The sequence below is a fragment of the Electrophorus electricus genome, chromosome 23 (assembly GCF_013358815.1).
Source record: "Electrophorus electricus isolate fEleEle1 chromosome 23, fEleEle1.pri, whole genome shotgun sequence".
NCBI classification, from domain to species: domain Eukaryota; kingdom Metazoa; phylum Chordata; class Actinopteri; order Gymnotiformes; family Gymnotidae; genus Electrophorus; species Electrophorus electricus.
Genome location: NC_049557.1, coordinates 2,563,546 through 2,591,376, shown reverse-complemented (window position 1 = coordinate 2,591,376; position 27,831 = coordinate 2,563,546). Strand labels below are relative to the sequence as shown.

General features: G+C 38.9%; 2 protein-coding genes across 3 annotated transcripts; both read left to right on the top strand.

The window, feature by feature from the left end:
* Positions 1 to 51: 51 nt before the first annotated feature.
* Positions 52 to 14,406, top strand: elapor1 (endosome-lysosome associated apoptosis and autophagy regulator 1). The gene is made up of 22 exons (XM_027030064.2): positions 52 to 245; positions 3,189 to 3,309; positions 3,438 to 3,618; positions 3,860 to 4,007; positions 4,378 to 4,458; positions 4,783 to 4,888; positions 5,233 to 5,382; positions 5,709 to 5,797; positions 6,110 to 6,287; positions 6,739 to 6,867; positions 7,671 to 7,761; positions 7,957 to 8,062; positions 8,305 to 8,442; positions 8,550 to 8,813; positions 8,912 to 9,085; positions 9,159 to 9,309; positions 9,412 to 9,505; positions 9,617 to 9,718; positions 12,174 to 12,300; positions 12,464 to 12,642; positions 13,430 to 13,595; positions 13,705 to 14,406. The coding sequence occupies exons 1-22, from the start codon at positions 123 to 125 to the stop codon at positions 13,771 to 13,773; spliced, it is 2,967 nt and encodes a 988-aa protein (XP_026885865.2). The 5' UTR covers positions 52 to 122; the 3' UTR covers positions 13,774 to 14,406.
* A 406-nt stretch (positions 14,407 to 14,812) lies between these two features.
* Positions 14,813 to 27,502, top strand: mapk14a (mitogen-activated protein kinase 14a). 2 transcript variants are annotated; one of them, XM_027030066.2, is made up of 12 exons: positions 14,813 to 15,204; positions 17,085 to 17,214; positions 17,653 to 17,711; positions 19,908 to 20,019; positions 20,283 to 20,312; positions 20,678 to 20,725; positions 21,020 to 21,134; positions 21,898 to 21,969; positions 23,996 to 24,075; positions 24,814 to 24,892; positions 25,602 to 25,775; positions 26,018 to 27,502. In XM_027030066.2, exons 1-12 carry the CDS (start codon positions 15,002 to 15,004, stop codon positions 26,083 to 26,085), a joined length of 1,170 nt encoding a protein of 389 aa, XP_026885867.1. In that variant the 5' UTR covers positions 14,813 to 15,001; the 3' UTR covers positions 26,086 to 27,502. The 2 variants fall into 2 exon arrangements, with proteins under 2 accessions (XP_026885867.1, XP_026885866.1); XM_027030065.2 differs by lacking the exon at positions 23,996 to 24,075 and adding an exon at positions 23,138 to 23,217.
* The last annotated feature ends 329 nt before the right edge of the window (positions 27,503 to 27,831 follow it).

Here is a 27,831-nt window from a genome sequence, read left to right as displayed (position 1 = left end):
ACACGCAAATAAAGCGCGGCACAGGTTACACCGAAGTTGAAGTACCAGCTGTCATCCGGATAGGACGGATGGGATAGGTTTTCTCTTTTTTTACGAGTTTTTATATAACATATTATTCAAGCATGTTATCAAAATATTTACCTCTTACAGTTTTTGCCAACGGAGCTTTATCCGCTTTCAGTTTAATTTTAGGATTCATAGTATTAGACGTTCTAGAGTCAGTGGAATTGCCCAGCTGTAAAGAGGTAAGACCGATTCATAATTGTAAAAATCTTGGTGTAGAAATCTGGTACCAAAAAAAAAAAAAAAAAATTAAACCGTTTTGTAATGTTTTATTTTCAAGGCAGCTGTCCTGTTTGTTTCAAGCACGAATTACGAGTGTTCGTTATGTTCTTATAGTTAATGTAAATCGTAGGTCTTGTTTCACTGACCTTTACGAACAGCTGGAACTACTGTATATTCAGCATGCTGCTTTCGTGTTTCATAATTGCATACATTATTGAATGACAACCCGCTGTTGCTGCAGACCTCGGTATGAAGAGAAAAGTACATTTACCACTGCCGCTTTATTTCCAGAGTATTACTGATTTCCATATAAAATGGCCTACCACAATGCTTGTACTCTTCTGTTTTCTCTTTATGAAATTGTACTGAAAACTAAGAGTTAGTCTGTGCATACACCTGGACTTTCTTTTTAAATGAAACAGTTTTGCTCTGAAACTCACTTTTAAATCATTTAAAATATCTTGAAGTACTTGATGTGGCATACAGGAACATAGAGTTCATGACATGTTCATGGGATAGTTTCCAACTATGATTATAAATTGTATATAAATACTATACCTGCTATACTAAAACTAGACTGCATTTAAAGTATATGAAAGGATTTATTGTCTGCATAACTGCATGTACATGTCTTTAAATGTATAACAGTGTTTGTGGGTATAATTGCTTGCAGTGTGTGTGAACTGGGCCATGTTTGTTATTTTACTCATGTTCTCATGTTCACATGCTGAAGTCATTTCACCCATAATTTTTACTTAGACTTGATCATATGATTACATGTAAGATGTTATTGCGTTACAACGGGGCAATTAAAAGCATGGGGAATTTTATATAAAACAAACTGTCAGGTGGAGTGAAGCACATTTGCTTAAGTGGGCCAAATTATTGAACAGTGTGAGAGATCAATAACAGACTTGGTGTGGTAATTGATTTTTCTCTTGGTATTGATAATGTCTCCACACCAATTTTCAGTGTACATTGGACTTTCAAGCAAATATATGTATGCATAAAAAAAAAAAAGAAAACTCCAAGAAATGCTAAGCTTGGGACTGATTGGTATTTGCTTGCCGTGCATATAGCTCTCCATTATGAAAAGCCATGACTGAGTTCAGTGCAGCCAACAACATTAGCATCTTATCACAGGCTGATAAGAATATTGGTCTCCGCTGATACCTGTGTGAAACTGACATCTGGTGTTAAGGCTCGTTGGGAAACAGGCACAATTTGACTATATATCTGCACTATATAGTCACTATATATATACTATATATCTGAGGTTTTTTAGTAAAGAACATCACAAGATTTAATAAATATATTTTATATATGTTTTATCACAACATTAAGCTTATAGAATCTTGTATTGTTATTCAGTGGGGTGTTGAATTTGCTTTTAAACACTGACACTACATTTAAGAGTGCAAATGCAGTGAAATTAATTGCCAGCCATACCAGAATGCTGTTCAGAACACTGAAATTAAGTTAAGGAAGAACATTATTAATCTTGTAATCCCTTGGAAGATTAGAAGACCTTGAATTTGATCCAAGAGATATGTCAGTTTGGGCATCTTAGGTTTCTGAGTGGATGTGATACAGCTGATAGTGCACCTATTGAGAGACACCATAGAAACATAGGACACTTTGTCCTGTTGCCTTGGTTTCATCATAGTAATGTGGATTATTGTTATTAAGATGAGTGCCACTTACAAATTTGATACAACTAATTGCTAACTCACTTCTTATGCCTTTTTTTTCTGTAGGCTTTTTCTTCCTCTTTTATTTATGCATAGAGCTAATGTAGTTGCACTAATAGAAAACACTTTGAAGGGAGAATCGTTTGTCCTGGCCCTTTCTCTTTGGTTAACTATTAATCAAGCTCTGGCACATGTGTAGGGGGTTTGCATGTACTTAGCCAAATTGTGCTCTAATCTCACTTCAGGTGGCTTTCTGTCTGATTTTGGATTGTTGCATGTTGATTTGGTTTGTTGCATGTTTGTTCTACACTTTCTAGAGTAAGCACTGCATAAATGTCCTGAATAATGCTCAACAGGGGGCATCCTACAATCCCCTGTCCAAACATCACAAATTTTAGGTTTCTAGCTAAGTAACTTTTTTAATTATGTTTGCCAGCCTTTGAGTAACTTCAGTCAGTGATGGATTACAAGGATAGAATAGTGAGTTTGTTCAAGAACTTGCTTCATCATCTTTTTTCCCACCATCATGGTAAGGAAATAATTCCTGTCAAAGCAAAAGCAGTTTGTTAGGACTAGGAATTATAGACATTGTAGATGAAGTTAACTGTCAGTGGGTGTGGCAGATGCCTGTGTAAATATTTATCTGACCCTCTATTTAAAAAGGGGTTTGACTTTATTCATGCAAACATTAAGCATGTAATGATGTATTGAAGTGTCACAATCCTTGGTTTAGCCACGTAGTAACTCTACACCAATGAGTAGCATCAAATATATGTGACAATATTGGTAAACTTTTCTGCATTCACTCATTGTCACTATTCAGAGTTATACCATATTGATATGACATGAGCTATCAGTTTGATGTGCAATGGATCTTGGATGACAACTTTACTGAGTTGTAGTAAACTGGTATTTTGGGCACACTTACATCATTAGTCTTCAGTGAACTCTTGGAGTGGTTATTTTAGTCCAGTACAAGATTCAAATCTAAAGTGGCACCAAAAGATTGAAGCCTTTACAGCCTGCTCAAAATTGGTGAACATTTCAGAGATTTTCAGCTGTAGGTCAAGTGAGTTTCACATAATACTTTAATGTAACCTCCTTGTTTACTTTTAGGTAGACAAGGTTTATCTTGTAAACCATTATGCACTTTTTTCATTATTATTTAATGGAACTCATCTGTGCATGTGTATATGTTTGTTATGAACTTAGTCAGATTACCACTTCGAGTACACGGACTGTGATGTGCTGGGGTCACGATGGAGAGTGGCAATACCCAACAAGCCTGATACATGCACTGGCCTACCAGACCCAGTTAAAGGAACTCACTGCAGTGAGTAACGAGATTTGACATGATCCTTCAGCCATTTAAAAACCTACATCATGCAACATCAGTTGACTGAGCTTAAAAAGAACCCTGAGGAGCTTCACTCTAACTGCTGGGCTCTTCCCTGTTGACAGCATTTACCTGTAAGGAAGGCGAGTACCTAGACATGAAGTCTCAGGAGTGTCAAAAGTGCACAGCAGGAACCTACTCTCTGGGCACAGGCGTGGCTTTTGACGATTGGGACACTCTGCCTACTGGGTTCCTCAGCCACGGTGCCAGTATGGATGCAGGTGACCTCTCCACAGACTGCACCAAGTGAGTAACTGTGAAACAGTGGGTTAAGTGCTGTCGGATTTAGTCATCAGAAACATCTTAATGGCACATATTTGCCTTGCAGTGTGTAATGGCTGCTATTACACATTGCTCCATTGCAGTCACAGATGCTAAGTTTTATTCTATTTCTAATTATATTTCCAATTCCCATGGTTACCACTAGATTGCAGTAATACAGTGCTTTATATTGTGGTGTATGTGTGTGTCTTTTCACCTTCTCCAGTTCAACTTGGTCCCCTAAGGGGGACTACATAGCCTCTAACACAGATGAGTGCATTTCCACACTGTCATATGCTGTGAGTTTAAAGCAGCCTGGCTCAGTCTCCTTCCAGTACTTCTACCCTGATAGCAACATCTTGTTTGAATTCTATGTGAGTATTATGGTATCTTAACAGCCCAGTGAACATAAAAATATTGTTGACCTTTGTATGCCAGTGGATCAACAGAGTATTATCTCATTATCTCTGTGATAATACTCTGTTATAGCTCTATTATATACTCTGTTACTCTGGCTATGTTTCATATTGCATGTTTCAGTGACTACTAAAGATCATTTTGATTGCTATGCAATAATAGAGCAGCTATTTTTAAAATGTAATGTCAGAAGAAAACACATTGGGTCACACACAATAAAGGTCAATGTTTTAATGTTGCTATTATGTTTTTAATAAAAGTTAATGTTTATAATGCCCTGAAAAGGCCACTCTTCTTATCCATACCCCCTCTATGTGTTGTGGTCAGGTTCAGAATGACCAGTGTCAGTCTACTGACTCCCAAAGTCGATGGATGAAGAGTTCAGAGAATGACTGGGATGCTCACTATGTAAGTATGTGTGTGTGTGTGTGTGTGTGTGTGTGTGTGTGCACGGACATGCGCACACATTTTTGTTTTTGCTGTGTTTGTTAGTGTGTTTTTGGTTGCATTTGTGGAGCTGCAATATCCATAATCCGTGTCACCCGTAGAAGGCCATGTTGCCCTTTTGGTTTGGCTCCTCTCAAGGTTTCTTCTTCATGCCATCTCAGGGTGTTTTTTAGGTTTATTACCACTTATATGATGTCCAATATAGTAGAATTAACTGTGCTATAACAAATTTATACCTGAGCTTTCAAGATTTGATGTTGATTGTGTTTTTTGTTCTCTAACCAGGTGCAGCTGAATCGAGGGAACAATGTTGTATACTGGAGAACCACTGGATTCTCTCTGTCCAGTAATGCTGTGAAGCCAGTGCTGTTAAAGAACATTGCTATCTCTGGTTTGTATTCTTAGTACTAGTTTGTGCCACTGTCATTATAGTAACGGTGCAATTACAATTGTAAGAGTTGTACAGTGCACAGTGGAACTTCTGGCTAATACCTAACTTAATGGATAGATAGGTTACTAAGTTTGTTGTTATCTAGGTTATCTAGGCTTCTAACTGCTCATAAATTAAGCCACTGTTTTGAAAAATGATTAGCTATGTAATGCCTGTACAGTGAGTGTGTATTAAGCCTGTGAAAACAACTCATTATGCCCAAGTGATCAAGAATTTTTGTAGTAACTGTCATTTCACCAAATCATATTTATAACTTATTATCTCTCGGGAAACACTCCCCACAGGGGTTGCGTACACGTCTGAGTGTTTCCACTGTAAGCCTGGCACATACAGTGCTGAAGCTGGCGCTGCCCGCTGCCTTCCCTGCCCAGTGGACACCTACTCCAACAAGGGAGCCACTGCCTGCCAGCAGTGTTTGAAAGATAAATATTCTGGTATGTTTCTCTTTTATGTCATGTTTGTGTACCTGGTGTATTGCTACATGTTGATATCTTTTGGCTAGAAAGAAAATTGCTTTTGCCACTTCCTGAAGGAGACTCGATCAGGATTTATTATAGCTCTCATGACTGTTATATCTGCATAGCTGAGATAAAACATTTGCAAGTAATCTCATTGGTGTAATGTTTATTAAAATGAGTTGTATAGTAGAACCTTTTGGATTGGCTAATTAGAGTGTTGTGCATTATCACCTGATCTAAATGTGTGGGTTATTGTTTCCCCAATGCTGTTGGCTTTTTCCTTTGTGGCTGTGGCAATCTAGGGATCGGATCGGGAATGTGTAAACAGAGGCCTCCATGCACAGCTAGTGACTACTTCTATACTCATACCCCCTGTGACTCCAGAGGACAGGTACTTTGGAACTCTAACCATACGAGAAAGGACTGGTCCCTGTGACAGCCGATTAAATGCACACTTTATATCCAGACATACATGAGTTGAAGTCCAAAACGTATTCATTTTAGCATTTACTTCAGTGCCTAATATTTTGTACCAAATTAAGCATGGGTGATTGAGAAATTGTATATATTTTGTTAGCAGATTCCAGTGTGTATTTTAGATGCTTTGTTTTCTATAGTCTTTCTGTTATTTGGTTATTGGAGCTTGGCTATACAAGACATTGACTAGACCCAGTACCTTGGATCCCTCTGTGCTTCTACATAGACGCAGCTGATGTATAAATGGATTGAGCCAAAGATCTGCAGTGAGAGTGCAGTGGGAGCAGTGACTCTCCCCATCTCGGGGGAGATGCAAGCCTGCCCCCCCTGCAACCCCGGGTTCTTCTCCAGCAACTCCTCAGCCTGCCTCCCCTGTCCCCAGGGTTTCTATTCTAATGGGATAGGTGCAGTGTGCACACAGTGCAAGACCAAGCAAACCACATCACTTCTTTCGCATCATTTATAATTTACTACCTCATTGATGTAACATGAATGGGCATTAAGTCATGTTAATATTACATCATTTTGACTGATAGAGCCATAAATGTGAATCATCACCTTAAATGAGGGGTGCACAATTCAAATGTGTTGCTTTACCTGGTTGAACATAACTGATTCCATTTCATAAAGTGCTTGATAATTGCGGAAGTTAACCAGAGGTGATGGATATGGGGAAACACTACAGTGTGTAGCACTGGCCCTGTGACTTTGTTTCGATTGTGGTCATTGTTTTCAGCCATGCATTCATTTCAGATTGTATAATAGTTCTCTCTCTCACACACACACACACACACACACACACACACACACACACACACAGACACACATTCATTAACCTGAATGTTATGTTTACAGCATGCTCAGAGTGTCCTGTCGGAATGGAGCCAGTTGTAGGTTTTGAGTATAAGTGGTGGAACAGGATGCCTAGCAACATGAGGAGTTCCGTCTACAGCCGAGAGTACAGTGACACACAGAGGAGCACAGGTAAACACAACCTTATGGTGCTCATCTGGACCCAACACCTGTTCTCTGCAATTCGGTCACCCTTCCTGTCATACCACTGACCTTGTAATAGTAGTCTGATGGAGATTAAACAGTAGAAGTCATTCATTTATAATAATTATGAATTAGGTGAATTAGAGTATGGAAAATATCAAATGAATCCTGTCCTGTTCGCCACTCCCTGGCGTTAAGGTTCCCACAGTGATGCTACCTGTTTTGTTTACTTCCTAATTTTGTTTATTTGTGCTTCCTTGTTTTGGTTTCTTTTGATTCCACCCCCTTGTTAGTATCTCTGCATGTTATTTTAATCGCCTGTGTCTTGTTAGTCCTTATCTGTTCTATCAGTGTTCTATCACTCTATCAAGACTTGCAAAGTCTTGTCTACCTGACTGACATTTCTGAACCATTGTTTATTGTTGTATGTTTCTCCTGGTGTTTTGGGATCCCTGCCTGTATCTTTGGATTACTTTTTTTGCCTGTATCGTATGCTCTCTGCAGATTACCTTTTGCCTATTTCTTGACTACATCTTTGTTCTCTATTAAATTGCATCCGTTATACTGTGTTCGACTCCGCCTCTGTTTGTCTAAACCCGATAAATTCGTTACTCCTAAACCGTTTTGAATACAGAATCTAAAATCTGAATTATACAATAGAAGGAATCTACTCTGTCAAGAAAACCTGCTATTAAAGAGTACATGCATGATCTCAGTTCTGGAGATGCAGTAATTTTATACATTTTTAACAGTACTTCAGTCATATTAGTGAGGTGATCTTTTTGTGACAGGATGGGAGGTAGCAGGGGAGTACATTTATACCACACCAGGAGATATGGACTCGGACTACATGATGCTAACACTGACTGTACCTGGTTATAGGTAAGCAAGCGCAGAGATAAACAACTATCTACATTTTACACTCATCAAACAAACATGCATCAACCACTTTTATAAACTGTATGGATGTTATGGATTTATTTTTGAACTCTTTTTATTTGATTCTATTTTGAAATGAAATACTAATTAAAGTTTGAAGGAAACTTGCCAATTAAGTCGTATCTTTCCCTTTCTCAGCTTGCCATACTCTCGGGTTAAAGATAATGAGAGAGCAGAACTCTCTAAAATCACATTTGTCTTTGAGACCAAGTGCTCAGCTGACTGCCGACTGTACTTCATGACAGTAAGCACTTCATGACATTTTTGTCAAAGTGACACAAGTTAACTAGCCTGGTCTTTAACAAAATACTCCCCAAAAAACTTTGTTATTCTTACATACTTTTCTTACCTTTGCATGACTAATACTTGTCCAACTTATTTTTGAAATCCAAACAATTTCTCACCTTTACAGCCTCTTATCTCACTGACCAGTGTGTATAGAAATACTTGGGCCGCGGGAAGTGCTGTTGGTGTATTTGTTCACAGGGCTTGAATGAGCGGAACAATGGTGTGGTGGAGAGTTGGAAGGGCACTGTAGGGAAGCAGTCCTACTCCTACCTTATCAAAAGCAATCGCACCGTCAGCTTTACCTGGGCCTTTCAGCGCACTGAGGCCTACACCACTGTACGTTTCTCACTCACTCACGGTACCTTATCTTATGTGTGCTGTCGTAGGGATTTCTCTTTCTTGTATTTGTTTATCTGCTTTGCATCTGTTTGTTTTCTGCCCAGGAGAGACAGTTCAGCTCTGATTTTGCTAAGATCTACTCCATTCACATAACTAATGTGAAAGGTGGGGTGGCCTCTCAGTGTCGACAGTGCGCACTAGGCTCCTCCAACACAGCTTCAGCCTGTGTGCCCTGCCCTCCTGGACACTACATGTTGAATGGCACGGGCGTGTGCAAGAGCTGCCCACCAAACACTTTTGTCAGGCCTGAGCAACCTCTGGGAGAGGAGGCCTGTGTGCAGTGTGGACCCAATACTAACAGCAACAAAGTAAGCAGTGCAGAGCACTTCAACAAAATAGCATTGTGCATGAATCTATGAATGTGTTCCCCTGAAACTTGTACACCAATGCTTCTCACTGTTCTCAGGCACGCACCTCCTGCGTCAATGACTGCACCCTGGCTGTGCTGTACAAAGGGGAGAGTCTGAGGTATGACTTCTCTCCTCTGGCCAATGTCACGCACTTCCAGAGCAGCCCACGCTTCACCAGTAAAGGCCTTCGTTATGTCCATCAGTTCAGTGTGGGCTTGTGTGGGACAGAGGTAACCAGCCATATTTCACAATTTAATATAGAGAAGCTGTCTCTGCTTTTGTCTGACTGTCCATTTTTTCCAGGGCCGTGCTTTGGCCTCCTGTGTTGACAATGTGACAGACAGCAGGAAGCAGGTGAATGGTTATGTCTGTCAGTCAACCATAGTGCCCTCAGAGATCCGAGGTCAAAGTGTGGTGTCCTCGCAACCTTTTAGTATTGGAAGCACGTTAATTGGTGAGTTGTATGCGCCGTAAGTGAAATCGGATCATTTCCTTCACACATTAGATAAACAACAGATTCACACCTTTTGTTATGATTGCTTTATTTTTACCACAGGGGTATCAACAGACTCCACATTGGATCATATCTCATCTTCTGAGAATTACTTCCCTGCTGAACTGAAGCTGCCTGAGGTCATATTCTACTACCAGTAAGATATGATACAATATAACTATCAAAATGTTTTGTGCAGAAACTAATGTTCTAGCACAGGTTTAATTTGTCATTAAACTTGTGCTTGTCTTTCATATGGTGTTTTTAGAGCACCGGAGACAACACAGGTGTGCAAGTATGGAAGGTCAACGTCCATCAGACTCAGATGTGATCCCACAGTAATGGCACTGGATCAGATTTCCTTGCCAAGGTACACTGCTGAACTGTAAACTGTAAGGTCCCAGGGATGTTTCACCTTATTAAGGGGAACCAAATACCACTGATAAGAGATAACAAGAACTGTTGTAGTTGCTATTAATGTCAGCTGAATTATTTTGTATATGCTGGCACCTACTGGTGAAATAAGGAACTTCAGGAACTGTTTTTATGTTCTACTGAGGTGTTTGACAAAGACAGCAAACAATGGGACAAACAAAACAAATGAATAATAACAATACTGTGGATCCACAGTAGCAAAATACAGTGTCTCGCCAATAAAAAAGTGAATGCCAGAATATCCGACTAAACTCCAGTTTATTGGAACAATCCAGTGGAAAGACCAAATATCATGATAGAAGGACACATGTTGATGTTGATGCCTAAAACCTTTCACATAGTCCTGAAAGAGTCAGAACAAAATGTACGTAAAGTAGAACAAAAACAAAACAAACAAACAAACAAACAACCCACGTGACTTAAATTGCATTACGAGACAGAGCATTTATCACAGTGTCTACATTAGGATAGGTCTATATAATACTTTAAATTGTATCAGCTGACGTATTGCACCATTGTTCTGTAAAATAGTACCCAACTTATGTTCCCCAGGCACTTTTAATTTTATGAATAGAACACATATCCAAGGCCATAAGTCACAAATATATTCTGGATATAAGTGATTGGGAAACATCCAGTGTCAAAAGGTCATCCCAAGATGCCCAGTGGGAAGACAGATATTATTCGGAGAAAGGAAAGAAGTAAAATTCCTTAGCTGAAAATGCTAAAGAAAATGTGAAGAGGGCAGATTGAAATCAGAAGATAATTGAGCAAAACTACTAAAGGTACCATCTTTATATAGGTCCCAAAAATACCTTTCTCTTGCCACATTTTAAAAGCTGTATCACTCAAAGGGAAATTAAATATTTTCTAGTATAGGCAGCATCATAGAAGGTAGCAAGGACTTAAAAATGACACCTGAACTGGAACCAGATAATGATGATGGAAAGCACCAATGGATTGCTAGTAAAAATTGAGAGTTTAAGTGGTAAGGAAGATGTAAACTGGGAAAATGTGGAGGATGGAGAACAGGAATGTGCGTCCAGCCTACACTACAGAAACCCTGGAGACTGAAGCCAATGAAGTGACTTTTGAATATGACCAAGTATAAAACAAAAAATTAGGGAGGGCAAGCCCACCATCAGATCAAAATCTCTGTAAGGGATTTTTTCACTCTTGGAACCTTCCCATCCAATAAACAATTGTCAGTAAGATGGTATATGGCTTTTAAAAGGTAAAAATAATGGAATGGTTTGAAACAAAAAATTAAAACTGGGCAAAACATTCATTTTATGGTGTTTATTCTAGCTATTAGTGATGAAGGAAGAGATCTCCATCTCTGTAAGTAAATTTAAGTTAAAATTAAATATTTTGTGCAAAAGAGAGAAGTTAGTGTATGGGATACATGAATGCCCAAATATATAAATCCAGCTGGAACAAATTTAAAAGCTGTAATCGATTAATAAAGTGATAGTGCTAATGAACTAAATGGATAACAATCACTTTTCTGTAAATTCACTCTACATGCTGAAAGCGAGCCAAACCTCTCCAAAAGTGATAAGATTGAAGGAATAGAGTTCACTGTCTCAGCTATATAAAACAAGTCATCAGCATACAATGATAATTTCAATTCAATACCTTTGTGAGAGATTTTAAACATTAGCGACTTTAAAGCAGTTGACATAGGGTTAATAACAAGGGAAAAAAATAGGAGAGACAAAGGATATCCCTGTCTGGTCCCACAGGACAAAGAAAAAATAATCCAAAATGACACCATTAGTGTGAACACTGGCTTGGGGGGAAGTATATAACAGTCTTATCCAAGATATGAATTTGTCCCTGAATCCAAATCTGTGCAAAACTGTAAAGAGGTAATTCCACTCAACTCGAATGAATGCGCTCTCTTCATCCAAAGAGACTATAACTTCGGCAGCAGAGGAATAATGTTTTGTAAAAGTTGCATTTAAAAAAACATTTCAAAAAAGTATGAACATTTCAAAAAAGATGCCTCCCCTGAGAAACCAGATTTGGTCCTGGGAAATTATATCTTGAAGAATTTTCTTCAGATGTAACGCCAGAGCTTTAGCCAGGATTTTACATCTACATTTCAAAGAGACAGAGGCGCAGACATGAGGCGCAGGCGCAGGAACTAGGATCCATGTCCTTCTTCAAAAGTAGGGATATAGACACTTGAGTCAGGGTTGGAGGCAAAGTCCCAAACGATAGGGAGTCATCATAAGTTGTTAAGAGAAGAGGAGCCAGCTTATCTTTAAATGTCTTAAAGAATTCAATAGGGAATCTGTCAGGGCCAGGTGCCTTTCTAATTTGCATTTGCAAGAACGGTTTTTATTTCTGACTCCCCTACCTCCCCATTGTCCATGTGTCCTCAGTAACTGTTCAGAGGGAACCTGTGATGGCTGCTCCTTTCACTTCTTGTGGCGCTCTCAGTATGCCTGCCCCCTGTGTTCTGAGAGGAACTACCAAAAGATAGTGACTTACTGTAACAATGGAATTCAGGTTGGGTTATCTTCATAGTGAGCATCATGTATAGCAATTGAATGTTACCCTCGATGAAACAGTCTACTGATACATTTAAAAGGTACATTTTACATCTACTAAATGAGAAATATGTTAATATTTGTGTGTGTGTGTGTGTGTGTGTGTGTGTGTGTGTGTTCAGAGGACTACTTATGTATGGCAACAGCCACTGCAGTGTACGGGTGGAGTGACTCTGCCAGCTCCTCAGGTCAGCGCTTGTGTCACTATGGACTTCTGGCTGAAATTTGGTGTTTCTGTTGGAACAGTGGCAGCACTTCTCCTCGTCACTATTAGCTGCTACTTCTGGAAAAGGACACGCAAGTGAGTGCTGAACCAATCCCAGTGTTAGCTGCAGTTAATTCCACCCAAGTGGAATCTCCCATGTTCCCTGAGATGGTAGCTGTTGTGCTACCATCTGGCCTGACCTATGTACATGTGTGTTGTGTAGCCAACCACATTTTCTTTTTGAGTTGCTGCTCATGAAACATCATTGAACAGCTGAACACATTTGGACTAGAGTGCTAACGTCCAGATTATGTGTGTGATCTAACAGATGTCTCTGACTGGCTCGCATTTCTCAGTTTTGTTAGTGAGAGAAGAACTAGGCCATTCTCCCTATCCAATAAAAGCTCATTCATTTGGACTCCAGCCATTGTTGGCTGGAATTTGAACGCCAGCTGTAGCACCCAACTCTGCACTTGTTATGCAGTACTTTAACAATCTTCTTTAGCAATCTTCATTGCATTAATAGTATAGTGGTGGTATTTTATTAGGATTCAGGGTTGGAGTAAATTCATGTTTAGAGGAGACTTGAAAGTTGGTAGACAGTTCAATGTCCATAAATATTTGGGCTCAGTTCCTTGAAGGCATTATAGTACTGTGATAAAAAAGCAATGTTTATATTAAGTCCTACACCAGCTTAGAAGTGGTATTGGGAAACTGTGCAATGGTTATGTAGTATTATCAACTGATAGATCTAAGTAGCAGTGGCTCTAGTTTGAACAAATGCTTTATACAAGAACAGTTCACAAGAAGTAAACTCTCAATGCATGGTATGGAGCTTACATGCATTTTCTGTGGTGTTCCTATTGTACAATGCTCTCGACAGGCTACAATATAAGTATTCAAAGCTGATGATGAATGTGGGAGACAAAGATTGTGATCTCCCAGCTGCTGACAGTTGTGCCATTATGGAGGGAGAAGATGCAGAAGACGATCTCATCTACCTTACCAAGAAATCCTTCTTTACCAAAATCAAGTCCTTCTCTAGAGAGGTGAGCACAACTGGATGCCCACTAAAGCACATCAAGTAAGCTTACCTGCTATCAAATTGGCCATGCTATGATATTATGGTTTTAAAAGAAACATTTTGTGTCATTCCAGCGTACATCTGATGGCTTTGATTCTGTTCCTTTGAAGACATCCTCCGGTCAGGAAATGGAGATGAACTAGATCTTCAAGTCCTCAAGTGCCAAGAGAAGCTGCTCTGTCAAATGCAGAGACTTGGAAAATCATGACATGATCATGATGGCATCAGGGTGCATGGGTTGTGGGGAAGAACCTTTCCCTAGGCTAGGCTAGGCACTCTAGATTTCACAAGAAGTTTTCTGGCAGTGCTGTCTTGGTCGCTCTTCTTCAAATACAGTGTGCAGCTTTTATATGAGAAAAGTAGAAACAGGTTCCCAAATTTACAACTAAGAATCTGTTATTAATGCTGACATGTATTACCCATGGGTCCAAAGAGTTTGTTTGACATGTTACTTGGATGTGTCTGTATAATTAAAGACTTAAAGAATATGGTGAAATAAGTTGATTTTAGACAAAAACTTTGCTTCAGTTACCCATTTGTTTGACATGAAATCTATTACTTATGTAGTAATAGATTACTACATAAGTAATTGGGTAAGACAGATACGGTGACGTTCCCCAAAAGATTACTGGTCATATTTGTTTGTTTCCAAAAATTTGTTTTGTTTTGTCAAATATTTTTGAAGTAATTTTGTGTAGTGTATGTGACCACCTTCCTTTGAATGGCCATGTTTTCATTTGAATGTTCTCACAAACAAATAAACTTTAATGACCTTATTATGAATATTTATTGTTTCTTAAGTAAATATTTAAAAATAAATATTTGATTGTTGCCTATAAAGAATGTAATTTAAAATATAAAGCAACCCCCATTATAAATTTTCCACATTTTATGGTAAACTGAACAAGGTCTGTAAACAAGGTGTTTAAAAAAAAAAAGAAAAAAAAGTATATATATATATATATATATATATATATATATATATATATATATATATATATATATATATATATATATATATAAAATGCTTATAAAATGAATAAATGACTGTGGTAGATAATCATGATATTATATAGGCTATATGTTATTTAATTTATCTAGTGGTTTGACTCACAGGACACTACATCTGTACCCTCGCGATATTTCAGAGTTTCTGACGGTAGCACGCAGAGAGCACGCAGGGAAGTGACTAGTGCCAGGAAAGACTTAAGGGAACAAGGGATAGACCTAAAATTAGCTCAACCCGTAGCGAAACTACTTCCGAATAGTGAAATACCTGGACATTTAAGGACCATTGGTACTAGTTAAACTTTTATAAGTGGAAGGTTGCTTCAGTACGTTGCATTTGGTGGATGTTCATCTACCGTCCAGATGCACGAAACTGACCTGGCTGCCACCATAGCAAACCAAGGAAAAGCAGAAGTTTCAACTTGCTTGGGGGCTTGCTCTGCAAGAATGTCGCAGAAAGAAAGACCCACGTTTTATCGGCAGGAGGTGAACAAGACTATATGGGAGGTCCCAGTTCGTTATCAGAATCTGTCTCCAGTCGGTTCTGGTGCATACGGATCTGTATGGTAAATATTTTCTGCTTTTCTCAAGGGCGGAAAGAACACTCCATTCATTCTCGCAGGCCTGCGTGAAACCAAGCCTATCACCCTAACAGGTTTATTAAGCCAACGGACAAGTTGGGCTTATAACTTCCTGTAGAAACTTTTGAGCAGCTAAATAAAAAGATATTTCATGTGTCTGACCATGAACATGTATTTGAACGATAGTAGCTAAATAACTTGAATCTCTTGAGCACAGTTCTTGTTATTAACACTGGCAACAATATGTTGCACAAGCTAGCTAACTAGCCAGGTTAGCTAACTGACTGGATTTTGCTGGTTGCCTGTGACGACATGTATCTCTGCGAAGCACTTCAAGCATCGCAGTTTTAGCAGTTATGCTGTTATAGCCAGCTAGCATATCATGCAACTAATCTTTTCCCCCCACCATATGCTGTGTAAACTATGATCTCAGTATCTGATCTCATCTTTATGCGGACCCCAGCTCCAGTATCATCAATGATGTCATCTTGTTGATATCTGTTATGAGTCAGTCATATGGTCATTTAGGGTTAACGTTACTCGAGTTTGACATCTATCATAATTACAGTAGGGATTGTGATCAGGAGTTATTGTGTTTTGGAGCTGAGTTTAGTACGTAGTCACAGTATAATCTGAATCTGATTACTGTATAATTAATTGTGAAATCATTGAGTAATTACTGTATAATTAACTGTGGTGAGTAATGTAAATCTAAATAATATTGGTAAACCCTAAATCTTTGTGCAACTCTTAGTCTAAACGCTTGCTATATATGTCACATCACAAGTTGGTTTCCTGTCTGTATGAATTGTCTGGCTGGAATTTAGATTTTATTCACATAGGATAACATAGGATAACAGCTGTTCCATGGGCTTTTCAATTTTATTTTGCAAGCAGATGGATTCATTACAATTTGCAGGTGAATGGCTTCCTGACTTAAAGAAGGATTTGCAATGCAAAATGATAGACAATTGCCCATTGGTGAACAGTGCTAGATGATTGCCTATTGGCAACTTGCTATGTTGCATTTACTGATAAGTGTTGTTAATGAAAATGGGCATGTTGTGTTTGAACACCACAACTCATTTACTAGACTACGTTGCTCCCCAGGTAAACAGATTGTGTTATGTGTACCAAAGAAGGATGGTAGGAGCACAGTGCTAGGCAACAGTGTCACCTGGGTTGTATTTCAAGGACCCTCACGTCGCTCACCATTATCTCTGTGTAATTGGATCGCTGAAGAACAGATTGGGCTGGGTTTGGGGAACCTTGCTTTTTGTTTTTGCAGTTCAGAAGCTGTGAGGTTTTGTTTATTGGACTCGTGAATGGATTTGGGATCTAATCATTAGTTGCAGGAACTAGTAAACATCTTCCACTGCAGCACCACATCATGGCTGTTAAATCCTTAATTATTTCCACCTACTCTACCTGTGGCCTCTGGCCTCTACAAATTTTATTATAACATTTGTTGTTAAAACACATACCACTATTAACAGTACATTTTGAGGGGAAAAGGTTTATATGACACTTTAAAATATGATTGTTGCAGTTGTTACTTTTATATCTTTAAATATTTTTGATAGCCAACATAGAGAAGTGAGATTATTTACACAGGATATAACTGAACCTACTGAGAGGGGCCAACTTAGAGGTGTTTATAAATGTGCATGTTTTGCAACTCAATACCAGACCATTATTATGGATTCTAATTGTATTACAGTGGCCATGAAATATGTAGGAACATCTCTGATGTGATACCACTCAAGCAGATGTGGCACAGTTTTGTTGTTGAATTTGTAAAGAGGTTAAAAAAACAAACAAACACCAAGCTAAAAATGACACGCTTGTGACTTTTGTCCTTCTAGCTCTGCATTCGATGAGAAGACTGGTTTGAAGGTCGCTGTGAAAAAACTGTCAAGGCCGTTCCAGTCCATCATCCACGCCAAAAGGACCTATAGGGAACTGCGGCTTCTCAAGCACATGAAACATGAGAACGTAAGTATGCCAGCCTCAACAGACCATGGGTCAAGTGTTCATGCAGTACTAGAGATTCACTCAGGCTTTTTAAATTCATTACTAGTGTTTCACATCCCTTCAGCTCTCATTACTTGACTACTTCCCCTTCTTCCTCATGTCTCTCTTTTGTGAAATATTCGAAGAAATGAATTTTGAGAAGCAAACTTAAAGGGAAAAAACATGAACTGCAATGTCGTATTTTTAGCACATTTCATATTTGATACAGATCACAAATGGTGTTTGTTACAGATGCTCTGCAATCTGATATTCTCTTTGTTGCAGATGATTCTGGTGATATTTTGCAAATGACGAATTGTATAATGGTCTTAGAAGTGCACTTGAGTTGACTTCTTATATATGCCATAAAGCTGTGTACCACATACTTAATGTTTGTATTATTATGTTTTGCTTTTTTAGGTGATAGGCCTGCTGGATGTTTTTACACCTGCCACCAGTCTGGAGCAGTTCAGTGATGTGTGAGTGAGACTCTTGATCTTTCTCCACTCTCAGTCTTTTCACCCCTACAATTTAAACCCAACAAGCAATTAAAAGTAAAGTTGCACTGATGTAGAAATTCTTGGGAGATGACTGATATCGTCTGCAGATACCTGACACCGAAGGTTAAGTTGATAATTTTATTTGATAACTTTATTATATTTGCACATAAGTATTCATGACAGTGGATCCAATCAAACAATTTCAGTGGTTTCACCCTGACAAGAAATATGGTGTCTTCTGCAGTGCTAAGTTACTGTCTTGTGGAAGAGTAGTCTTTCCTAGAATGGCTGTGTGGTGGTAGAGCCTCTATCATGTTCTCTTTTGTTGGATTGAGAGTCGTTGTCTCAAAGAGCACTGGTACGTGGTTTCACATAATTTTGATGTTCAGTGCATTCCACATTTAACATTCTAGCCCTGTGGATGGGGACATTCGCACCCCAGAATATCACTCCGGGTCTAGACAGAATTGATACTAAGAATGAAGTAATTTGTGAACCACCTCTGGGTTTAGGGACCTGCTTTCATATCTTTTGCATGCATCATTTATTCAAGGATTTTCATTGTTATGGTGGATGTCTTTAGCATTAATAGCATGGGTGTGATCAAACATGCGAAATGAGCAAGTCAACACTATGCAACATAGTTTTAACTGAAGGCTGCACATTGCCAAAGCTGACTCAACATGGGCCAGTGTCATGGTCTGCGTGACCAGGCTGGGGGCATGCATGGCACTGCTGACCTACAATTCCATTCACGTACAGGGTGAAGGGACCTCTGCTCACCCTATGCCTCTTGTGTCTCTTCTTACTGTATAATCCTCAGTCATGCCTTCACCTTTGACCCTGCCATCCCTAATGTCATAACAAGGCCACGATATAGAGAAAGATGTGAAATACTTATTCACGTATTCACTCAGCATGCACAAGAACAGCAAGTGGTTTACTTGCTGTCATTTTACTGGAAGCTCATTACCAGTCATTTTACTGGAAGCTCGACTGGAATGGAAAGTCCAGTAGAATGCTGTGTGGAGACTTTCATCTGGGCAAGTTCTATCTTGCTCAGAGTTTACATGGTGGGAAAGGGGCCAAAGACTGAGAACATGAGCTCAGACAGAACTGTTTAAGCCGGCCAGCCTACCTTGTGTCAGTAGTGTTACTAGGGAAGCCAGTTCAGGAAAATGCCAGAGTATTGCTACAGGACTTTTTAACTTGCAGTGGTCTCTGCCACTGCCAAAAATATACACTGACTCATCCCCTTTCAATGAAGGTCACCCCCCCCCCCCCCCATATCCCTTTGCCAGCTTTGTCTGTTATGGGATAGAGACAGGACTTTCTGCACTGCAGGCAGAAAAAGAACCCTTCCTATAAATACCACAGTTACCAGTACCTGGCCATTGAAGTGAACCGGCAGTAGTGTGCATGCGTGCAAGAGTGTGTGCATGTGTGCATGCATCTGTAAATGCTTTGCATTATTAATGTTAAATGTTTTTGTTTTGTGTGTGTATATTGTGTGTTTGTGATTTAGGTTGAGTGCATTTTTGTTTGTCTTTTGATCTCTTGGGTTTGTCGGTATGTGTGTGAGATTTGTTTGTTTGCTTGTTTAATGTCTATTTGTTTGTAGTGGAGGTGGAGAGTCTCTCTGTGGTTTATCAGGACTTATTTTAAGTCATACTCAGTAGTACATAGAGAGTCTATTACACAATAATACCACTACCACTGTTTCAGTGTGTGTCCCAGTGATCATGTCAGATTTCGATGAAGCTGAACCCTTAAACAATGGAAGGGAAGCTCAGAGTTACTGAGTGGAAGTTACAGTTTCTGCTGCATTGTAATCAAGTGCGATCAGGCAATGTTAGCATCAGTAGGAGAGCATTTGCAAGGTGTCTGTGTGTGGGAGGTAATTGCAGTAGCCCTGACAATACCAACTCCTGACTCATGCTTTGGCATGCTCCACCACATCAGGACAACATTTGAATTTTTAAAACATTGCAATAAACTGTTGTGTAATGTTTAATGATGATGATGTGTCCAAGCACTCCTGTTGAAAAAGGTGACACAGTTAGCTAGATATTTTATTTGATGTGCATGTAGGAGTTTTTTTAGTCCACCTGCCCCTGTCTCCAAAAAGCATGAAAGGTCCAGAGGATAATGTAAATTCTCTGTTCTGACTGGCAGATACCTGGTGACTCATCTGATGGGCGCAGACCTTAATAACATAGTGAAGTGTCAGAAGCTGACAGACGACCATGTGCAATTCCTTATCTACCAGATCCTTCGAGGGCTTAAGGTAAAGCAGTGCATACAATGTAGTCTGGTAGAAAATAATAACATTAAGCACATAACATGCCTTAAGATTAAAGGTATAGTTATGTTTAAATCCACATTTGATTATTACATTTGATTATTACTGTAATAATCAATTTTTAGATTAGTTTAATAGATTTTTTTATTCACTGACATAATCCTGCTAAAACTCTGGATTTTTAAATGTATCCTAGTCCACTCTTCATATTGCATTGTTCTTTTGTTTCTTTTCTTATTGTTTTGCAGTACATCCATTCAGCAGACATTATTCACAGAGTGAGTGTTCACCTGGTTCTAGAGACACAGCTCAGAGATGGCAGGAAGTGTGGCTTTTTATAAACTCTCAGCAGGAGTTCTTCATTTGTTGCAGGATTAAGGCTATTTTGTGTGTTTATACTTGGCGTGCTGAGACTTAATCCCAGTGTAAATTTAGTAAAATGGAATTGCCATATGTACCCGTATATTTATGTGATGGGTCTTCAGCACTGAGTGAAAATTTTTTTTTTTTTTACTGCCTCACATTATGCAATCGGACAACTGTATGTAATAGTAGTAATTAATATGATAGTATAATAATAATAATAGTATAATACTAATTAGTGGGAGGCAACAAAATTAATTAGATTATTTTGTATTTTTAGGACCTGAAGCCCAGTAATTTGGCTGTGAATGAAGACTGTGAACTTAAGGTAAGTGATTTTCTATGCAAGCCTTTATAGACATATGTCCGTGGAATATTAAAAAACATTTCCTGATAGGGTTTGCAAGTGAATCATAATGTATCTCTAGGTAAGGTTGGCCTGGAACAGCACATGATCTAGTAAGATTACCAGCTATCTATTTAATAACATGAAATTTCTAGTCATAGAATTCAATACAGCACGCTTCCGTTGTCTAAATATTTGTATTTCCACCTGTTTATGATTTTCTACATAAGGTAAAGTGATGCTGTAATTTTGTACCCCATTCCCTTCCTCACCTAGATCCTAGACTTTGGGCTGGCTCGGCACACGGACGACGAGATGACTGGATATGTGGCCACCAGGTGGTACCGTGCTCCAGAGATCATGCTCAACTGGATGCACTACAACATGACAGGTTGCACACTACTGCCTACCTTGGATGTGAAATGGAGTTTGCCTGTTGTAGAATGAATAGTTTCAGAATAAAATGGCCTGGGATTGCTTCATCAGTATTACCCACACCAGCCATTGCGTATGTATCTTGATTTGCCAAATGAAGAAGCTTTTGTAGTGAGTTATGTGCCAACTTGTATTTAACTTGTGACGCAAGTTCCTAATAGGTTTCTATAAGAAATCATTCTTACTGATTGTGTACTCAGTTTTTTGTACATGAATATGGCTGAAATTTCAAGAGTAATGGCTTTACTGCAGTTCTCAGAAAAAAATCAGTAGAAAGATATATGGCAAAAGAGTGTGCTGAGGCAATAAAAATACAGGAATATCAAACTGTATATCTTCTTCTACTCTTTACTGGTAATGATTTCCCACAGACCACACAATGAATTAGAAAGTATTACTGTCATGTAACAACACTGTTGCCTCAGTGCTTCAAACTACACCACTGGGTTAAATGTACTTTTTAAATACCCATTTCAGAAACACATGCATACTTGCCTGCTGTGGTTGTCGCTGTTCCAATTTCCCTGCACTCTCTGAATGACATTTTGGCTTTTAGACAGCAGTTGAATTTCAAATAGTGCAAGCAGATTGTGCTAGCAGAGAACACCCATCCGTTAATGTCATTTTGAAGCTTGGGATCAGAACCCTCCCAGCAGAACAGTGGAGCTTGTGCTTCATGCTGCAGTGCTGATGCTAATATGTCTGGCTTTGGTTCGCAGTGGACATTTGGTCTGTTGGCTGCATTATGGCGGAGCTCCTGACGGGGAGGACGCTGTTTCCTGGCACTGACCGTATCCTTCTAAGCAAACACAGCCACTGGGCCTATCCCTCAGCCTGCCAGGTGAAAATCGTTGTAACCTTGCTGTCTTATATATGTATAAATATCATGAATTTTAACTTCCATTTTTAAACTCATTCAGGTGTGCACCCATTCTCTCTGTCACAATCGCTTTCTTTTTTCACCCTCTGTCTCCTCTCTCTGTCTATCTCTTGCGTGCTCTCCCTCTTTGTTGCTGAGCTTTGTGTATGTTCTGTTTACACTTGAAAGTGCTTTCTTGTGCTGTGCCTGTCCCTTCTAGACCTGCCCTGTCACTACTAACCGCGAGGAGCACAAATAAGGAAATACGATCCACAGTTCTGATAAAGCTACCAGCAGTCTCGCAAGGAATGCCATGCCTCTCTCTCTGCCCTTCACTCCTGTGTCCCTCCCTTACCTCCCTGTTTCAACTCCAGGGTCAATGCTCCTTTTTTGCTCATTCCAGCACTGCATGGCATTTTGTGCCATTGACAAATTTGACAGAGCCTCAGTTGGTACTGGTAACACCACTGGCACCAGGCTCTTTTGTATGCTCTAGGATCGCTGGAACACACCTGTGCTAACATTCCAGGGCTTGTCTGTTTTTTGTTTCGCTTTGGGTAAGCTGAAAATATTAAGCTTCTACTATGTATATCCCTCAGGGCTTTCAACAGATAAGGCCAAGGAGTACTGCACCTAAACAGGGCGGGACTGGAAATATGAATTTGGCAGTGTAGAAGAATTAAACAGTCATCAAATAACTTACCAGTACAAATGGCTGGATCAGTTTTTAAAATTACATTATTTCCTGAAAATTTGTCCTTGTCCTTTGACAGCATGCTGCTGTCTCTTTTATATATCATCATTCTGCACAATAAATTTACTAAGCATGAATACAGATCAGTAATTGTAGTATTCTTATTTACTGAAGCAATGCTGAATATTGTCAGTAAACAACAGTACAAAATCCCACCTTTTCAGAAGGTTTTTGTGTTTGGTTCCTGCAATCATCAAATCTAACATGTTTTCAGGGTCATGGTGTTCAATCTACGAAAAAATCATAAATGGAGATTCTGTGTTTTTCTTCCAACATCAACACTGTGTAGCTCCAGGGTAATCCTGTCCTAGGAAATGCCTGTTTTTCCTTTATATTCCATCGGTAGACATTGACCAGCTGAAGCTCATAATGCTGCTTGTTGGAACTCCAGGACCTGAGCTCTTGATGAAAATCTCTTCTGAGTCTGTGAGTGTAACGTTTGGGAGATGCTCTCCTCTGTGCTTTTCCAAAACAGGCTGAGTTTGGATGTTTTTGCTTCTGAGCTGTGCATTCAATTTCAGGCTGCATCAACAGACAGCCTCTTCTTGCAGCATGCTTTCACCTTGTTGCATAATATAATGTCTGTATATTGTATAGTTATGCCATGTAGCCTTCTGCATTTTCCCATCAACATTTACTTGGTGGTATGTAATCTATAACAAACTGAAGCCATAATGCACATGTAGGATAAAATTGCTCCCTTTCTTTTAGATGTGAAACCTGTACCCTAGTCAACAGATTATTATGAAGAGTACAAAAAAGGCAATCTACTGTTGTTTATGTATTTTTCCATGGTATTTATAGGGAAAATGGAGGAGGCTATGTAGTCTGAATGCAATATAGTTCTGTGCTACGTGCCTTGCTACTGTTTTGCTTAATCTGAAAATAATTGATCATCTCTTTCAATCAATACCTGTACTTTAGTGTGGTTTGATGTAAATTAGATTAACAAACATTTGGGTCTTTTGCTGCTGCTATCTGATTTCTCTCTGACTGACCAGACCTGACAATTTCAAGCACACTCCTTTCTAAAGCATTGTTCTTCTCTACAGTGTTGTGTCGGCAGTTTGCATGCCCAACCTATGTGTTGCTTTCGCTGTCTCTTCTCTTGCTGCCTTTCTCTCCTATGTAGGGGACAAGCAAAAACAGATCATTTGTAATCAGTCAGTAAATGTGTTATAAGCCCTTGACCTGGCCTGCAAAGATATAAACCAGCTACAGCAGATAATGCGACTGACAGGAACTCCCCCTGCCTCTCTAATAAGCAGGATGCCTAGCCATGAGGTGAGCCTGCTGTGGCCCAGTCCCCATGTACACTACCGTAATAGTCACTTTTGGTTTGTAGTGCTGCTTGTTCTCATAAAACTGTATTTTTAATACTATCATCAAAACAAACATAGTACCATCACCTCATTTAGAGGTTTTTGTTAGTGAAAAGTTTCACTAACATTTACAGTTACAGATTTTAGCTTTATTGTTATTAGTTGGCTATTAGTCAAAAGGGCCCAGATATCCCATATTTTGCAAAAAATAATTTCCATAGCATAGCATGTGGAGGCTGTGTTCTCTCCTCATCTTTTCTTGCTATGACTGATCGCATTCTGAATTAGAGCTGATTTGTATGCATCTATTGATTGTTGAAAACCAGAACCATTCCATGAGCCAGCTCAAACCCTTCTGCCTTCTATGGAAAAATTCTGTCATGTTTTGCAGCATTGAGTACTAACAAACAGCTTCACTACTCGGGGCAGGCATTTAGCTGAAAGACACATGAGTGATCTTAGCATTATGGTGACTGAGATGTAAATGCTACTGCTTTATGAAGATTTGGCTTCAAAACAAATTGTCCTGGTCTTCTCCTAGCTTTTGACCTTTATTTACAAACTGTTTGTTACATTACTTTCTGTGCTGTCTAATCAATGTCAAAAATCTTACCAGTAGTGGCAAGCAGAATTGTTTCTGTATAACTGAAGTTTCTGATGCTTAAAGATCCTGTCTGAATTTACCCATTTATCTCTATAGGCAAGGAATTACATAAATTCCCTACCACAGATGCCTAAAAGGAATTTTGCTGATGTATTCCTTGGAGCCAATCCATTGGGTAAGAAAAACATATTTTAAATAATCAAAACAGCAGTTGTAGCACATTTAATATAACTGTTGTTACAGTTTGTATGTGGCGTGTACTTGTGTGTGGGTGGATGCCTACCTTGTAGTGGAGAGATTTTTCTCTTCAGTTTAGCTTTGGGACAAGTGAAGAACACCCAAACAGCCTTCACACTTTGTCTGATTGGCTTGCTAGAATTCTCTCTTGCTTACAGTTTCTCCCCATTGGCTGTCAGCTGATCAACTAGCTGATGTAGCTACAGCAGATAGGACTAACATATCAGCCCAGACTGTCCTCAGTAATGTCTAGACTTTCCCTTGTCAGTATTAAATCATAATGCTCTTAGATGTACTGTGAGTTTGGTATGTGCTGAGTTTATTAGTAAATTTTACTGTGTTTACCTCAATTCGCCCTGATAGCAAAACACACCCCTTCCCCCCTCCTTCGGTGCTCAAAGCCACTTGTACTCACACACATGCGCAATCCAGTTTGTTGTTCCCTCTCCAGTCACATTATGAAACATAGAAATAGATTGATATATTGGAAAAGTATGTAACACAAAAGTAGAAAATGTTATATTCTTATTTCTTATTATTATTCTTATTATTTTCCCACAACCTCATAAGAGGTCATAAATCATCTACTTTTATACTGATATGCTACATGAAAAGATGAACCGATTGCACTTTCTGTGCTGGTACAGCTGTGGATCTCCTAGAGAAGATGCTGGTTTTAGATACAGACAAGCGAATAACTGCAGCAGAGGCACTGGCCCACTCCTACTTTGCCCAGTACCATGACCCAGACGATGAACCCGAGGCAGAGCCCTATGACCAGAGCTTCGAGAGTCGGGAACTAGAAATTGAAGAGTGGAAACGTGAGTTACAACAACATTGGACATTGTAATTGTACATTGTGATTTTTTCTGAGGTGACGTACTGTTGTTCCAGCATTAAGGTTTGCAAAATCAGATATTACCATATGTGCACATTGGATGTTAATTTGGAGTCCAATCAAATTAGTGCATTTGTCCATTTGTAATGCTGTAACTGGGTAAGTTGGGAATGCATGTGAATCTGCAATAAAAGCTGTAATGCTTTATTTTTTGTCCCTGCACAGGTTTGACCTATGAGGAGGTGATCACCTTTGAGGCACCTTCCTTTGATGGGGATGAAATGGAGTCATGAGACTTGTGCATGATTGGAGCTCTATTTCAGACCAGTCTTTATAAAAACTGTTATTTTTGCAGTTCTCTATCCAGACAGACAGTATGATTTTTAAGTGCCTGCCACTTTCTTTGTCTTGCTCTTTTTATGTGTTGTCTACTTTATTAGGAAGCAAAAATGAGCACAAAAAGGGGATAAACATGATGGAAAATTTTATACAAGGAATTTCCTGTAGAGTTGAGTAGCATTTGTGTTAACAGCCATGTTTCCATCCTCTAGCCATGCAGAGTTCATGTAAACATTTTGAAGTTTGCAACAAAGAGAAAAGAAACAAAGCAAAACATGTCATTAATTTTTCAAATGGCATTAATACTTTATGATAATCATACCATCCCAACCCAGTAAACTCAAGATCTAATTAATTGGCATATCTATTTAAAAATTGAGTATCTCATTACTGTGCAAATTTTTGCTCTTTTGAAAATCGGTCACAGAATTTTGTCTAGAGCCTCTTGCATTTACAGAAAACCCAAGGCTGTATTTAGCATTAACATGACCAAAATCTATTTAAATGACCATTATTTGCTACTTTTCAAGTGTCACTGATATAGGGATTCCATTGCTGTTAATAGTGTCAATCACATGACCAAAACAAGCATTCGGTGTGTTGGCGTTTTCTTTTCTTGAATACAACGATCTGGACGGTAATCTGGATAAAAAATAGATGGGTTCAGTTGATCAGTATAAATTTAATTTCAACATACAGAAGTATTCATTATTCATTATTCATTATATACCTGTCTTGTAGAACCATGCTGTAAAATTAGCTATTGAGATTTGTGACACAGCCTCTTGTGTTTTTGTTTCATTGAACAGGGGATTATATGTGCAGTATTCTGGAGTGTCCTACTACTGCCAGCTTTGCTAGACACTCATATTAGAGTACAGATTTCTAGACACTCAAATTAGAGCAAAGTATCAGAATTCAAGAGGATGGCCCCTGTTTGCAACAATATAATTCCCATTGCTAGCTTGTGTTGGAACCTACATAGGCCAGAGTGACACTCCAAACATTAGGCAGGTTTACTGGCACCAGCTACAAATTTGGGCCATATGTAAATAGCAGTTCTAGCCTTGTAATTTTAGTCATTTGACTGTTTCTGTTTTATGGTGTGTTGGTGTATTGTTAAAGTGTGTGTGTGAGAGAGTGAGCAAGTGAGAAACACAATATGAATCATTTTGTTCTGTTGTGTGGTTGTTTTTAAGCTGACAATAGAGAAATGAATGTCAAAATTGTACTAGTGTGAAATATTTATATACTGCTGAGATGTTGAACTGGAATGGCTGCTTCTTTCTGCTTTATTTCTTTTATCAGACTAGAGAATATAATCAAATACACACTGTTTATTAAAGAAAATAAAGGCAGATATTTTTCAGAGATATGTTGTTTATTTATTTATTTTTAAAGTGGGGCATGACCAAAGCTTAGAATTTTCAGTGATGGAAGTGGCATCACCTACATTGTCTTTGCAAGCTTATTGAAAATAGTTGATTTTAGGAATGGGTGGGTTGAGCTGAAGTGTTGATACTTCCAACCCTGACATTAAAATAATGAACCTGCATGTTCATTAAGTTATTTATTTTTCTCATTTTCTTGGGACTTCTGTGTTTGTTTGCTGAAAATTAATTGTAACAAGTCTGTGTAGTATAGAACCTGTGTCTCTTTCCACGTTCTCCTTGTGGTCACACAAACACAATATACATCCG